We start from the raw sequence: 15,779 nt of genomic DNA on the forward strand, positions 1-15,779 counted from the left end.
GCATTGGACTTGACAGCATTCAACCTGGCAATTAACAGTCAGGACCCTGGTCTCAGGCTGCTGTCGCTAAATGCCAGGTCTGTTGTTCACAAGGCTCCCCTCGTCCGGGACTTGATAACAGACGAGGGCGCAGACCTGGCATGTATTACTGAGACATGGCTGGGCACGGAGGGAGGAGTCCCCCTTGTAGAGATGTGCCCAGACGGATTTCAGGTGCTTCATCAGCCGAGAGCCCAGCGAAGGGGTGGCGGTGTGGCTATTGTAATCCGGGAGTCTTTAGTACCTCGTAGGATCCCTGCTCCGGAGCTTGTCGGGTGTGAGTCCTTACTGGTGATCCTGGACCTCAAGGGTCAAGTGGGTCTGCTGCTTACGTACCTGCCTCCCAACTGCATTGCAGCAGCCCTCCCCTCGCTCCTCAAGTCAATAGCCGAGCTGGCAGTTGAGTTCCCTAGGCTTATGGTTCTGGGGGACTTCAATTTGCCTTCGCTCGGTGAACGCTCTGATGGGGCGCAGGAGTTCATGGCTTCCATGACAGCCATGGGCTTGACCCAGGTAATTCGAGGCCCAACCCACTCAGCGGGTCACACGCTCGACCTCGTATTCCTCTCGGAGCAGTGGAGTTATGATCTTGGTCTGAGGGGAAATGACACCATTCCCCTGTCGTGGTCAGACCACTGCCTACTGAGGCTAGACTTCCGGAGGCCAAACCCCCACCGTAGGGAGGAGGAACCGACCAGGTGGTTCCGTCCTAGGCGACTTATGGACCCAGTAAGGTTCCAGACGGAGCTTGGGGTTATTCCAGATGCTCTCGCCCACAGTTCGGTGGAGACTCTTGCTGCGGCCTGGCACTCGGCAGCATCAGAGTCTCTGGACCGGATTGCGCCACTACGGCCCCTCCGAGTCAGCGGCCCACGGAGGCCTCCTTGGTTCACCGAGGAGCTCCGTGAGATAAAGCGCCGGAGGAGACGCCTAGAGCACCTGTGGAGGTCCGATAGGTCCGAGTTGAGCCGGGCACTGTTGACAGCTTGCACCAAGGAGTACATTCGGGCTCTAAGAACAGCCAAAAGATCACACATTGCCTCCTTGGTAGCGTCCGCCGAGTCCCGCCCAGCCGCCCTGTTTAGGATAACCCGCTCCCTCCTAAATAGGAGGGAGACGGAGAACCCCTTACAGGGTAAGGCTGAGGAGTATGTACAGTTCTTGGCGGACAAAGTTGCTCGGTTTCGATCGGACCTGGACTCCACTCCTGCAGATCCAGCCGAGACACAAGGGAATGATTTGGCAGACCATCTCTGGGTTGAGTTTCAGGATGTTGCCTCCGGGGATGTGGACAAGGCTATGCGAGCTGTGAGCGCCTCCACCTGTATACTGGACCCGTGTCCCTCCTGGCTGGTTGCCAACAGCAGTGAGGTGACACGAGGCTGGATCCAGGCGGTTGTTACCGCCTCTCTTCGGGAGGGGCATCTCCCCACCGCGCTGAAGGCGGCGGTGGTGAGACCCCTCCTGAAGAAACCGTCCTTGGATCCAGCAGTTCTTAATAACTACCGTCCAGTCTCCAACCTCCCCTTTGTGGGGAAGGTTGTTGAGAAGGTGGTGGCCTTCCAGCTTCAGCGTACCTTGGAGGAAGCTAACTATCTTGACCCCCTCCAGTCTGGCTTCAGGCCCGGTTACAGCACAGAAACCGCTTTGGTCGCATTGACCGATGATCTCTGGAGAGCCAGAGATGGAGGCCATGCGTCCATCCTGGTTCTCCTTGACCTCTCAGCGGCTTTCGATACCATCGACCATGGTATCCTTCTGCGACGACTGCGGGAGGTGGGGGTGGGCGGCACTGTTTTGCAGTGGTTCTCCTCCTACCTCTCGGACAGGTCGCAGTCGGTGTTGGTGGGGGGGCAGAGATCGTCCCCGAGGCCTCTTACTTATGGGGTGCCGCAGGGCTCGGTCTTATCCCCCCTACTATTTAACATATACATGAAACCGCTGGGCGAGATCATTCGGAGGCACGGGATAAAATACCATCAATATGCGGACGATACACAGTTGTATCTGTCCGCCCCGTGCCAACTCAATGAAGCGGTGGAATTGATGAACCGGGGCCTTGAGGCTGTTAAAGACTGGATGAGAGCTAACAAACTGGTGCTCAACCCGGAAAAGACCGAGTGGCTGTTGTGTTTTCCTCCCAATAATCTGGCTAATGTTCCATCAATCAGGCTGGGGGGACAAAATTTATACCCCTCAGACAGGGTCCGCAACTTGGGAGTCCTCCTGGACCCACAGCTGAGTTTTGACCATCATTTGTCAGCTGTGACCAGGGGGGCATTTGCCCAGGTTCGCCTGATGCGCCAGTTGCGGCCCTACCTGAACCGGGAGGCCCTCACAACAGTCACTCGAGCCCTTGTGATCTCTAGGCTGGAATACTGCAATGTGCTCTACATGGGGCTGCCCTTGAAGAGCATCCGGCGACTACAGCTAGTCCAGAATGCGGCCGCGCGAGTGATCGTGGGCGCACCACGGTTTGCCCACATAACACCGATCCTCGTGAGCTGCGCTGGCTACCTGTTGATCTCCGGGTGCACTTCAAGGTCCTACTTACCACTCACAAAGCGCTCCATGGTAGTGGATCTGGCTATTTGAGAGACCACCTTCTGCCAATTACCTCCCTGAGTCCCATCAGATCGCACAGGGTAGGCCTCCTCCGAATTCCATCCGCCAGTCAGTGCCGACTGGCAACTACGTGGAGGAGAGCCTTCTCAGTCGCAGCTCCGACTCTATGGAACAATCTCCCCGTGGAGATTCGCACCCTCACCACCGCCCAGGCCTTCCGCACGGCCCTTAAGATCTGGCTATCCCGTCAGGCCTGGGGATAAAAATCTTAGTTGTCCCCTCCCGAATGGTGAATGAATGTTGTGCTCTATTTTTAATATTATGTATTGTCTTATGTTTTTTGTCTTTGTACCCCCCTCCCTGTGTTTTGTAAGCCGCCCTGAGTCCCCTCAGGGAAAAGGGCGGCCTATAAATTATAATAAACACTCTAAACATGTAATCTACTCATCCAAAGTAAAAGGCAAAAGAAAAAGAAAAAAACCAAGTTACAAATGAAAGTTAAAATTTAATAGCAGAAGCAGCACCTCTAAAAATGCAGACAGATGTCACTCACGGGGAACAGAAATGTATTTCTAAAAAAAGTTAAATAGGTACATAGATCATTCATTCATTCATGATTACAATGAAAACATGCACATTGTTTTCATTTTAATTAATATATTCCTTTCTCTCTCTGGGGCTACCAGTTGCCAAACTCAAAAAAAAACATTCCTTTCTGAGTCCAGTGGGTTAAATAGGAAAATCCATAGATTTAATCCACTAAATTAGCATACATTCTCACCCAAATCTCTCTCTGTTTCAAAAATTGGCTCCACATCTCTATGGATCCTTTTATGGGAAGTAAGCATATTGGGTCGGCTGAAGCACTGTCCGCAATCTGTGCATTTAAATGGCTTCTCTCCTGTGTGTGTCCTTTTATGGGAAATAAGATGACTGTATTTACTAAAGCACCTTCCACATTCCATACATTTATATGGTTTCTCCCCTCTATGGATTCTTTTATGGGAAATAAGGCTACTGGGTTTGCTGAAACCCTTTCCACACTCCATGCATTTATGGGGCTTCTCCCCTGTGTGGATCATTTTATGGTAGTTAAGAGTACTGTTTTCACGGAAGCTCTTTCCACACTCCAAGCATTCATATGGCTTCTCTCCTGAGTGGATCCTTTTATGGATTGTGAAAGTGTTATGTATTCTGAAGTCCTTTCCACACTCCATGCATTTATATGGTTTCTCGCCTGTGTGGATCCTTTTATGGGATGTAAGAACACTGTTTGTTCTGAAGCTCTTTCCACACTCCATGCATTTAAATGGGCTCCTCTCCTGTGTGGATCCTTTTATGGGATGTAAGACTACTGTTGGAACTAAAGTTCTTTCCACACTCCATGCATTTATATCGCTTCTCCCCTGTGTGTGTCCTTTTATGGGAAATAAGATGACTGTATTCACTAAAGGACCTTTCACATTCCATACATTTATATGGTTTCTCCCCTGTATGGATCCTTTTATGGGAAGTAAGGCTACTACTCTGTCTGAAAACCCTTCCACAATCCGTGCATTTAAATGGCTTCTCTCCTGAGTGGATCCTTTTATGGGAAATAAGAGTGCTGTGTTCACAAAAGCACCTTCCACATTCCATACATTTATATGGTTTCTCCCCTGTATGGATCCTTTTATGGGAAGTAAGGCTACTACTCTGTCTGAAAACCCTTCCACAATCCGTGCATTTAAATGGCTTCTCCCCTGTGTGGATCCTTTTGTGGGAAGAAAGACTACTGTTGGAACTAAAGCTCTTTCCACACTCCATGCATTTATATGGCTTCTCCCCTGTGTGGATTCTTTTGTGGGAAGAAAGACTACTGTTGGAACTAAAGTTCTTTCCACACTCCATGCATTTAAATGGTTTCTCCCCTGTGTGGATCCTTTTGTGGGAACTAAGCTCACTGGGCTTGCTGAATCCCTTTCCACACTCAATGCATTTATATCGCTTCTCTCCTGTGTGGATCCTTTTGTGGGAACTAAGCTCACTGGACTTGTTGAATCCCTTTCCACACTCCATGCATTTAAATGGTTTCTCCCCTGTGTGGATCCTTTTATGGCATGTAAAATCACTGTTTGTTCTGAAGCTCTTTCCACACTCCATGCATTTATATGGCTTCTCCCCTGTGTGGATTCTTTTGTGGGAAGAAAGACTACTGTTGGAACTAAAGTTCTTTCCACACTCCATGCATTTAAATGGTTTCTCCCCTGTGTGGATCCTTTTGTGGGAACTAAGCTCACTGGGCTTGCTGAATCCCTTTCCACACTCAATGCATTTAAATGGTTTTTCCTCTGTGTGGATCCTTTTATGAATAGTAAGAGTCTTGTTTTCACTGAAGCTTTTTCCATGCTCTAGGGATTTATTCTGCTTCTCTGCCACGTGGATACTTTTATGTGATCTAAGAGACACATTTTCTTGAGAAAGTGTGAAAGTCCAATTGTATTGTTTTCCATTGTCTTTGTATATACAATCTTGTCCTTTGGCTTGGGTCAGATACTCTCCATTTACATCTAATGTTTGTTTGGATAGTCTTATACCTTTCCCAATACCTTTTTTCTTTACTTTTCTTGGTTGCTCAAGAAACTGTATATGAGCATCAATGGAAGATGAGCTTTCCTTATTCCAATTATTTGAATGACTTCTCTTCTGCCTCTGGAATTTCATTTGAATTTCAGGCTTCTCCATTACATCTCCATGTCTGACCACTTGGAAGGAATCCTTAGACTCTTTATGGGCCTGCCTGTTATTACCTTGGGAACAGCAATAAAAGCGATAGCAAGGTTAGGAAAAAAGATCAATCTATCAGAATTTATAATAATTGCCTTCTGATATTTACCAGATTCCAATATATTGCATGCTTGCATATTTATAATTTCCCCCCTTTAATGACCCCGTAATCCCTTGCATTTTGGTGAAGTCGGAGCAACTGAACGGAGCTGAGGCTTTACTGGCCGAATGCCCTTCCTGTCTCCAAGGCGGAGTTCGCAGCAGATATATTTTCATTGTGCCCAGACCAAGAAATATCTGCCACTACCTAGGATAAAAGTCACAGCCTTCTGATTGTGAGGTGAGAGCTCCACCTCTAAGCCACTGCACCGCTCATGTCCATGCTTATAATAGCATGACAAAAATAATTATTGCTATTATGCATAAATTATAAGTCTGAAAATAGCAAAATAATAACAATAATTGTATATTTTAAGAATGTACTTAGTTGATACCTAGAAGCTGGCAGCAAACCGTATCAACCATTAGCACCAGTCAGTGGTATTTGTGATGCATTTTTGAATGTTCAGTTGACCGAATTTCATGTTTTATGAATAAATAATAATAATAACAACAACAACAATAACAACAACAATAATAACAATAATAATAGTCATGAAGTCCAAACTAATGTTTACTCATGTAAAGAAAAAACTTTGAACTTTTGGAAAGAACTGTGAGAAAACCCAGTGGAACACAACAAAACTGCCTTCTGGATCAAAGATATTCAATAACAAACAACACAAAACAAAATGGAAAAATATTGTAATAAAAACTGACATGGTGGCAAAACAAGCAAAGAAGATTAAGAACTGGAGTGCACCTGGCCTGGATGAACTGCATGGATACTGGCTAAAACACCAATTTGATCAAATGCTTCAAAATGTAACAAGTGAAAAATGGTTAACAGCTGGTCGAACACACTTGATAATGAAAGATCCAGAAAAGGGCACAGAACCAAGCAACTATCACCAAATTACTTGTCTGCCAACAACTGTTCAAACTTTTTACAAGGATACTGGTAAATTCAGTATTCAATCATCTGATGGAAAACAGTTTGTATCCAGTAGAACAAAAAGGAAATTATAAAAAATCAAGAGGAACAAAAGATCAGCTGCTCATTGACAAAATGGTACTAAAAATGCAAAATGAAGAAAAACAAATTTAAATATGGCGTGGATTGATTACAAGAAGGCATTTGACTCATTACCCCACAGTTGGATTAAGACCTGTCTAGAAAACTTTGGAATCAGCAAAAATATCGGTACATTTTTGAAAGCAAATATGCAAAAATGGAAAACAGTTCTAACAGCAAATGGGGAGAACATTGATGAAATCAGTATCAGATGAGGAATCTTCCAGGGGGATTCACTTTCACCTCTACTGTTCAACATTCCACTGCAATAATTCCACTGACAATAATCCTACAAAAACACAAAACTGGGATACCAAATCTCAAGCCAACATAGAAAGATAAACCATCTACTTTACATGGATGATTTAAATATATATATATGTAAAGCCTCACTGAACTTAAATCAATATTCAACACAGTTCAACTGTTCGGCAATGACATGAAAATGAACTTTGGACTTGAAAAAGGTGTTATATTATCCATGCGGCAAGAAAAAAATGGAAAAAACAGAAGGAATAGAACTGGGAAATGGAAATATAATGAACATTTTTGGTTATAATAATAAATAATAATCAGAAACAGCCTATAATTACAAAACATCTTCCTCTGACTGCAGAGTAGGGAACACTCTTACCAAGAGAGGCCACGTTCCTGTAATTTTCCATCATGACTTCCCAATGCAGAGCTTTCTGGTCAGGATCCAGCTGAGACCATTCCTCCTTAGAGAAATCGACAGTCACCTCCTCGAAGGAGACAAGGCCCTCCTGATGGGGAAAGAGAGTACACAGAAGGCCCAGGAGGAATTGTTTAAAAAAGGTCCTATTGCTTATAAATTCCCAAAGCAAAGCTATAAACTAAGATAAATGGCTCTGCTAAGTAAGGAAATGTGAGAATCTCTGTGTGGGGGGCATTTTTTGTAGCATTTAATAAATGGCTCATAGTATACCAAGAAGCTGCACTCCTATCTATCCGCAACTCATTCATGAAAGTGTTGGGAGAACTCAGCTAGGCATTTGGCTTCTGCTTCTTCTCGGATTTAAGGAAGTTTCTTCTAGTCTGAGACATCGACTGAATGGAAGATAACAAAGTGGGAGAAGTTTCCCAAGAAGGACATTTTTACCTTTTGCAAAGCTAGGTTGTTTAGCCTCCAAATTCAGGCACAAATGAAGACATTAGAGTTTACTTTGCAAGCCAAAATTCCTTGATTATGTGCTCTTTTAAGAACAATTTCTACTTTGAGACTTTCTATTAACGCACATTGGATTTTAATAGTATTATCTTTTAATCCACTCCACTTAGTTTTATCACTTTGTAAACAAAGCTTTTTTAAAAAAAATATGATAATTTGCCAGTGTAAATATTAAGTTATTTTTAAGCATCCTTTGCACAAATCCAACTCAAAGAATTACAAACAGATTGGGCATCATGAAGGATTACTTGAAAAGGTTTAGAGTAATCCCCAAAATAAGACCAGGTTTAATTTTTTTTCTCCAAAAGAGGCATTAGGTCTTACATTTGTGGAATGTTTTTCCCAGTCTCACTTCGCGACGGCAGCACCAACAGCAGCTCATGTGGCCACTGCCGGCTCACTTCTTCTGTGGCCACTTGCCACCAATTGTGCATATTGCCCCCAACCTCCATTTTGCTGTCATAGGCCTTCAGAAAGGTGCCCATCAATCTGGATCTCGTTTCTCGGCTGCAGGGGGCTTTCCTGAAGGCCTCTGACAGCAAAAAGGAAGCCAGGGGTGATACGCGCAAGCACTTTTTAAAAGTACTGGTCTTCAAAAACATTAATGGAAGGAGACAGTATTATGTACACCACCTCTGACTTTGTGAAGGAAAAGGAAAATACAATTCTAATAAATAAATTTCCTCTTCTTACCTGAATTGGAGTTTCAACCACTGTTTCAGCTCCACATTTGGAAATTGCCAATTTTCTACTATTCTTCCCTGTGAGGAGACAGAATTTTGAACTACATAATTCGTAACATGGGAGGTGATATTCTAAAAAAGGCAAGACATACAGAAGATAAAACAGCTGAAATCTCTCTGGGGAATGGGGGAACCTTGCATTACCTCTGGTTGTGTCTTGATTTGAAATATCCTGAGAGATCCTCCTGCAAAACATTTCAAGAGATGAATTGGATGGATGCCTCATTCCCTCAGGATCTCTGATCTCCACCATGAAGGACTTGAAAAAGTAGGCAGGAAACAAAAAGAATGAATAGACAATAAACATCAAGATTCTTTTTCTGTGAACACCATTTTGAAGCTCCAGAATCCATCAGTGAGATTGGGAAGAAGGAAAGGAACGACTATCACAAATAACAAAACAATGTCCTGCAGGAATTTTCAGAGTATCTCCACATATGATGAATGCCAAAGAACTCAGGTAGGCAATGGATAATAATTCAAAAACACTTTATTAGATTTAACAATTTCTGAGGTCCCAAATAAAGGTCTCTCACCTGCCACTCAGTCCTCTCCTTCTTCTCCTCCACCTGGCTCAGGAGGAAGCCTTCCGCCAGGGCCACCGCCTGGGAGCTGGTCTCTGCTCCACACTCCTGCACCCAGCTCTCCATCTGCAGGGGCAGAAGCGCCAGGAACCACTCCAAAACAACCAGATCCAGCATCTGCGCTTTTGTGTGCTTTTCTGGTCTCAACCATCGACTACAAAAGGAATGAAGTCTGCTGCAAAGTCCTCGGGGACCCTCATTCTCTTTGTATTGGAAGCTCCTGAAGTTCCAGGGTTCAACATCTGAAAGGCTGGTTGTCTTCTCCAAGATCTTCTGCCCAATTCTTGCCCAGATCTCTCCATGGCTTCCAGACTGAGAATCGGAAGGGCCTTTTCCAGTTCCCTCACTTGCTAAAGATTGGTTTTTCATTCCTTCTCTGTCCTGTGGTGCAACTCCAAATGGGTCCAGGGAATCTTGTGGATCTCCAAACACCTTTCTATTCATAGTACCATTCCTGTAGTTATGGGTCAGGCAAGTCTTTCAGCCACCTCTGTCCAATTTTCTGGCTGCAGCTATTACAAATGGTATCCAATTTCTATGGTATATCTGAGATATTAGAAAGTGGTGGATTTAACTGTGAAGAACACACATTCCAAAGGAAAGAAGGATTTTTCTGAGCCAATACAGGATTACAGTGGCATTGAGCACTTAATCCCTGTACATGAATCTGTGTTTGATATAAACTTTGGGACTTGCGTCCATCATGGACCTAGAACAATGAATAAAAGGCATTTTGCATCATTTTCAGTTGCTTTTTTCTCAGAAAGGACTGCTTGCTTTATAAAAGCCTAAATGTACATTTACCTGCAAGGGGGTTTAGACAAACTCTAACAGGTGAACAAAACAGGAAAGTTCACTTAAGAAAAAAAAAACCTGCTTTGGATGTTCCCTTTCTTCAGGTTTTCCTTTTTAAGAGCCAAATCACACAATTACACACAGGCAGGTTCCCAAAACATACATACCCTAAACACAAACTGGCTAAGCAACCTGTTACTTAGGCTGAGTTCACATGAGACACCGGGGTTATTGATGTGCTGGTTCCCTCACCCTCCGAAGAGAAATTGAACTCCCGGGGATCCAACCCTATTCTAGTCTCCTGCAGCACGTAAGCAGAAGGCGGGCACAATCTCCTGCAGTTCCTCCCTTGCAACCATCTTCTTATTCTCTGCTCCAGATTTGCCCTCCAAGCTCTCCCCTTTTCCTACCTCGGAGCTTCCTCCAGGCTATGGAGGGGCGGAGGATTCCCCCGGGACCCTCCCTCCTCTCTGGCGATTTGTTCCTGGGGCGACGCGGCTCGTCCTGAGCACCGATTCCCTCTGCCTGCCACCTGCGTGGAGAGGGGCGGCAGGGGAACTTGGGATCCCGGGCTCTCCCACCCCCAGACTCCGAAGACGGAACCTGCATGGGGACTTGGCTTCTCTCCCTTCCTTCTCTAGCACCAGGAACCCCCTGTCCCCCCCCCCTTTTGCACGCGGAGACTCACACACTCAAACCGCCACTTACTCTGCCCACCTGTAGTTCTCCCCCCTTCAAGACTTTCCGGCACCCATTCAAACCTCCCGTGAAGCTCAAAGGGTTAAATAGAGACGTCAGATCCAGTGACGTCACTTCCCCCATTCTCTTATGGTAAATCCCCTCCGGCGTCCGCCCTCCAGTGGCCGAATGAGGAATCGCAGGGCGACCGGCTCTCGTTTCTGAGGGACACAGCTGGCATATTCTTGTGTGCATGGAAGGTGCTTATGCAAAGGGTGGAAACGGTGCATTTTCCATCAGGGCGGAGTAAGGAGGAGGTTTGTTAATCCTCCTTCATCCAATTGTTTCAGACAGTGTCACACACATGAGCACTCTTTCACTTTCAAGGACAGTCCTATAAAAAGCTTCATCCCTTCATAGAGGGGGCAAAAGAACAGACAAGTACAATTATTCTTACTCAAGAGATTCAAAATACAGAATTCAGAGTAACATACTTGGAAGGGACCTCGGAGGACTTATGCCACCGCAGACAAATGCCTCTCAAAACTCTTCTTAAAAACCTGCAGGGTGGAGCACTTAAAACTTCTGGTGGCCAATTGTTCCACTAGTTAATTGTTCTGTCAGGAAATTTCTCCTTCATTCTAGACTAGATTTTCATCCATTTCTTCTTATTCTGCCAGAGGTTCTTTGGAGAATATGTTGAATTCATCTGTGTTGAAAGTCTCATGTTACATCATCCCTAGTCCTCTTCATTTGAGTAGACCGGCCCAGTTCCTGCAACTGCTCTTCGTGTTTTTAGCCTACTGTCCCCTAATCATACAATACAGAGATCGACCCCTAGGCCCCTTACATATGGGGTGCCGCAGGGTTCGGTCCTATCCCCCCTACTATTTAATATCTACATGAAACCGCTGGGTGAGATCATTCGGAGGCACGGGCTAAGATACCACCAATACGCGGACGATACGCAGCTGTATCTGTCCGCCCCGTGCCAATTCAATGAAGCGGTGGACGTGATGAACCGGGTTCTTGAAGCCGTTAGGGACTGGATGAGGGCTAACAAGCTTGTACTCAACCCGGAGAAGACCGAGTGGTTGTTGTGTTTCCCTCCCAATAATTTGGTTAGTGTTCCATCACTCAGGCTGGGGGGTCAAATTTTATACCCCTCAGAGAGGGTTCGCAACTTGGGAGTCCTCCTGGATTCACAGCTTACTTTCGACCACCATTTGACGGCTGTGACCAGGGGGGCATTTGCCCAGGTTCGCCTGGTACGCCAGTTGCGACCCTACCTGAACCGGGAGGCTCTCACAACAGTCACTCGAGCCCTTGTGACCTCTAGGCTGGAATACTGCAACGTGCTCTACATGGGGCTGCCCTTGAAGAGCATCCGGCGACTTCAGCTAGTCCAGAATGCGGCCGCGCGAGTGATTGTGGGCGCACCTCGGTTCGCCCACATAACACCTATCCTCCGCGAGCTGCGCTGACTACCTGTCGATCTCCGGGTGCGCTTCAAGGTGCTACTTACCACTCATAAAGCCCTTCATGGTAGTGGATCTGCGTACTTGAGAGACCGCCTCCTGCCAATTACCTCCTTGCGACCAATAAGATCGCATAGATTAGGCCTCCTCCGAGTTCCATCTGCCAGTCAGTGTCGACTGGCAACCACACGGAGGAGAGCCTTTTCAGTAGTAGCTCCGACCCTTTGGAACGATCTCCCCGTGGAGATTCGTACCCTCACCACCGTCCAGACCTTCTGCACAGCCCTTAAGACCTGGCTATCCCGTCAGGCCTGGGGATAAAGACCACAATCTGTCCCCACCCGGATGATGAATGAATGTTGTGTACTATTTTACTCTCATGTATTGTTTTATGTTTATGTTTTGTACCCCCCCTCCCTATTTTATGTAAGCCGCCCTGAGTCCCCTCAGGGAAAAGGGCGGCCTATAAATGTTAATAAAATCCTAAATCCTAAAATACAAATACAATAGCAGAGTTTGAAGGGACCTTGGAGGTCTTCTAGTCCAACCCCCTGCCTAGGCAGGAAACCCTATACCATTTCAGACAGATGGCTATCCAACATCTTCTTAAAGACTTTCAGTGTTAGGGCATTCACAACTTCTGGAGGCAAATTATTTCACTGATTAATTGTTCTAACTGTCAGGAAATTCCTCCTCAGTTCTAAGTTGCTTCTCTCTTTGATTAGTTTCCACCCATTGCTTCTTGTTCTGCCCTCAGGTGCTTTGGAGAATAGTTTGACTCCCTCTTCTTTGTGGCAACCCCTGAGATATTGGAACACTGCTATCATGTCTCCCCAAGTCCTTCTTGGGGAGCCAAGGTGGCGCAGTGGTTAAATGCAGCACTGCAGGCTACTGCTAGATCAGCAGGTCAGCGGTTCAAATCTCACCGGCTCAGGGTTGACTCAGCCTTCCATCCTTCCGAGGTGGGTAAAATGAGGACCCAGATTGTTGGGGGCAATATGCTGACTCTCTGTAAACCGCTTAGAGAGGGCTGAAAGGCCTATGAAGCGGTATATAAGTCTACTGCTATTGCTATTGCTATTTCTTTAAACTAGACATACCCAGTTCCTGCAACCGTTCTTCATATGTTTTAGTCTCTATCATCTTTGTTGTTCTTCTCTGCAGTCTTTCTAGAGACTCAACATCTTTGTTGTATAATGGTGACCAAAAGTAGATGCCGTGTTCCAAATGTAGTCTTAGCAGTGCAGTACAAATCGGAACTAAAACTTTATGTGATCTTGATGCTATCCCTCTATTAACAATATTCATCAACTGTAAACCTTTTTATGCTCTGCAAGAGTTTTCCTCATTTATCTTGGTTGGGGCCTATTTACCACTGCAGGTTTGCACAAGCAGCGCATGTAGACTCTTAACTGACCAGATACAGTACTTTGTAGAGAACGGAAATATCCAGACTCCCTACTTACCCTAATTGTCTTAGCCTATTTTAACAAAGCCACCTCACTCATGAGTTGTCCATATATATATATACAGCACATTAGTTGTCTCATTAGAGGCAACAGCATATTGGATCACTGCTATTCCACATTAAAATGTGATTACTGCTCTTTCCCTTGTGCAACTATGGGCAGTAACTCAAAACTGCAAACCCTATATTAAAAATAGTGAAGAGATTGACTGAGGAGCCAAGTTAAAGCTAGTGGCTTGCTCAATTGGAATATTTTTGAAGCTGTTTCAATGAACTTGGGTGAATTTACTGATAATGTGATATCATGTGTTAGCTTTTCTGAGGACAATTGTATGCCTAACAAGAGCTTGGGCAACAACAATATAATAACAATCATTATTTGGTTTACCACAAAGCTCAAGCAGCTTTCTCATGCTAAAGAGGAGGCCTACAGAAAAGGCGATAGAGTCTCATATAATCAGCCCAGGAACTATTGACAAGGTAGAAAAGAGAAGCTACTCTGAAAAGCTGAAAAATAAATTCTCAGCTAATGAACCTGCAACTGTATGGAAAAGCCTGAAGAACAGACATCCCTGCCTTACTGAAGAGAATCACCAACTGGCAGATGACCTGAATGTGTTCTACTGTAGGTTTTTAGAGATCACTGTTTTCTACTGTTACCTACTCCAATCCAAATACACCAACAGTAGCTAATTTACGTACATCTATCTGCATCCCTGAGCCCGCCCTCCCTCCAACCTCTGGTGATCTCAGAAAAAAATGTGCCAGGTCTATTTCATAGACAAAAGATTGAAAAAGTATGGACAAAGTGACTCCCTCTTGCTTGAAAGCTTGGGCCAAACAAGTGTCCGCCATCTTCACACAGGTTTTTAATAAATCACAGGAGACACATTATCTTCTTTCTTGCTTTAAACACTCTACCAACATCCTGTTCCTAAGAAATTCTCCATCAGGGTGTTGAATGACTACAGGTCAGTTGCTCTGACACCTCTAGTCATGAAGACTTTTGAGAGGTTACCTGAAAGTCTTCACGGATCCACTGTTAGACCCCTTGCAGTTTGTCTACTGAGCAAATAGATTGGCAGATGATGCTGTTAATGTATCATTCCATTACATCCTGCAAAATCTTGAATCCCCAGGCACCTATTCAAGGGTCCTTTTTATGGACTTCAGATCAGCGCTTAATACAACACTCCAGAAATTCTTCACTCTAGCCTAAACTGATTCAGCTCACTATGCCTGTTCATACTTGAGTAGATAATCAGATTTTTGATAGACAGGAAGCAACAGGTGTAATGTGGGAAAATTACATCTAGTACCCAGGTAATTAGCGCCCCTCAGGACTATGTGCTCTCTCCATTGCTCTCCTCCCTCTGTACCGATGACTGCATCTCAGGGGACCCCTCTTTTAACATTCTGGAATTTACAGAGGATACAATGGTCATTGGTCTCATTAGAGATTTCAGGTTTCATGTTTCATTGATATTTGCGTTTTAGCTTCCCCCCCCCCCAATAACTGTTGTTATATTCATTATATTAATACTCAGGTAGTATTTTATAAACGTAAGAAATCAAGAGGTCATATTACCATTAATTAAATATTTTATGTTAGCGCCCTTTCCCACATTTTTGACAAACCTGATTCTCAGATAAAATTCTTACTCTTTCAAATCCAACAGCGATAAATTGGCTTCTATGGCTCCCATTTGCATATCTAACTTTTATGTTTTTATATTTTTAGCCATTGCATCAAATTCATCAAACACCTTACATGGTTTCTATATTCAAGAGCATTTTCTACTCAAACTCTCCATAAAAAGTTGAACATTATAATCCTGTCTTAACTTTCTTTTTTTTTCTTTAATTTTTCTTTCTTTCTCTCTTTCTGTTTCTGTCTCCCCCCTTCCCTTCTCTTTTTTCCCCCCTCTCTATTTTGTTTGATGTGTACTTCTAAAAATACTTCATTAGTTCTGATTCTTAATAAACTTCAGTGACCTCATGGCCAATATACAGCATGCCAAATAAATAATCTTTAAGCAATGTTTAATATCAAAAAGAATTCAAAGTGTTCCCAAACAACAGTTTCTAAGATCAAAATTGCTATTCCCATAATGAAAGGAGGAGGAAAGGAAAAAAAGAGAGGAAATTTTCCTCTTCTTGAATTAAGGAACAGTATAGATGTGTAAAATCAAATGAAATACTAAAGTTCTTCAAAATTTATAGAGCAATTAAAATAAATAATGTAGCCTTTTCAATAACTAATGAAAAAGTCAAAAATGGCTAAAATAACTTCATTTCAA

General features: G+C 44.3%; 1 protein-coding gene across 1 annotated transcript; it reads right to left on the reverse strand.

Annotated features, from left to right (window-relative positions):
* Window positions 1-3,774: 3,774 nt before the first annotated feature.
* On the reverse strand, window positions 3,775-9,561 carry LOC148047953 (uncharacterized). Its single transcript, XM_087708742.1, has 5 exons — window positions 9,013-9,561; window positions 8,621-8,735; window positions 8,427-8,494; window positions 7,179-7,308; window positions 3,775-5,393 (listed from the first exon to the last, which is right to left on the reverse strand). The coding sequence occupies exons 1-5, from the start codon at window positions 9,502-9,504 to the stop codon at window positions 3,910-3,912; spliced, it is 2,289 nt and encodes a 762-aa protein (XP_087564868.1). The 5' UTR covers window positions 9,505-9,561; the 3' UTR covers window positions 3,775-3,909.
* Window positions 9,562-15,779: the final 6,218 nt, after the last annotated feature.

Source organism: Thamnophis sirtalis, unplaced genomic scaffold (genome assembly GCF_051295495.1).
Source record: "Thamnophis sirtalis isolate CommonGarterSnake01/CBP01778 unplaced genomic scaffold, rThaSir2_p1.2 scaffold_3, whole genome shotgun sequence".
NCBI lineage: Eukaryota > Metazoa > Chordata > Lepidosauria > Squamata > Natricidae > Thamnophis > Thamnophis sirtalis.

Bases quoted from the DNA above. Each gene is read 5' to 3' on its own strand.
- LOC148047953 (XM_087708742.1), bottom strand. From the start codon at position 9,504: ATGAATAGAAAGGTGTTTGGAGATCCACAAGATTCCCTGGACCCATTT. The intron at 7,309-8,426 runs GTAAGAAGAGGA...TTTCCCCATCAG, and splicing joins TGGTTGAAACTCCAATTCAG to GAGGGCCTTGTCTCCTTCGA. The intron at 5,394-7,178 runs GTAAGAGTGTTC...GCTGTTCCCAAG, and splicing joins CAGGAACGTGGCCTCTCTTG to GTAATAACAGGCAGGCCCAT.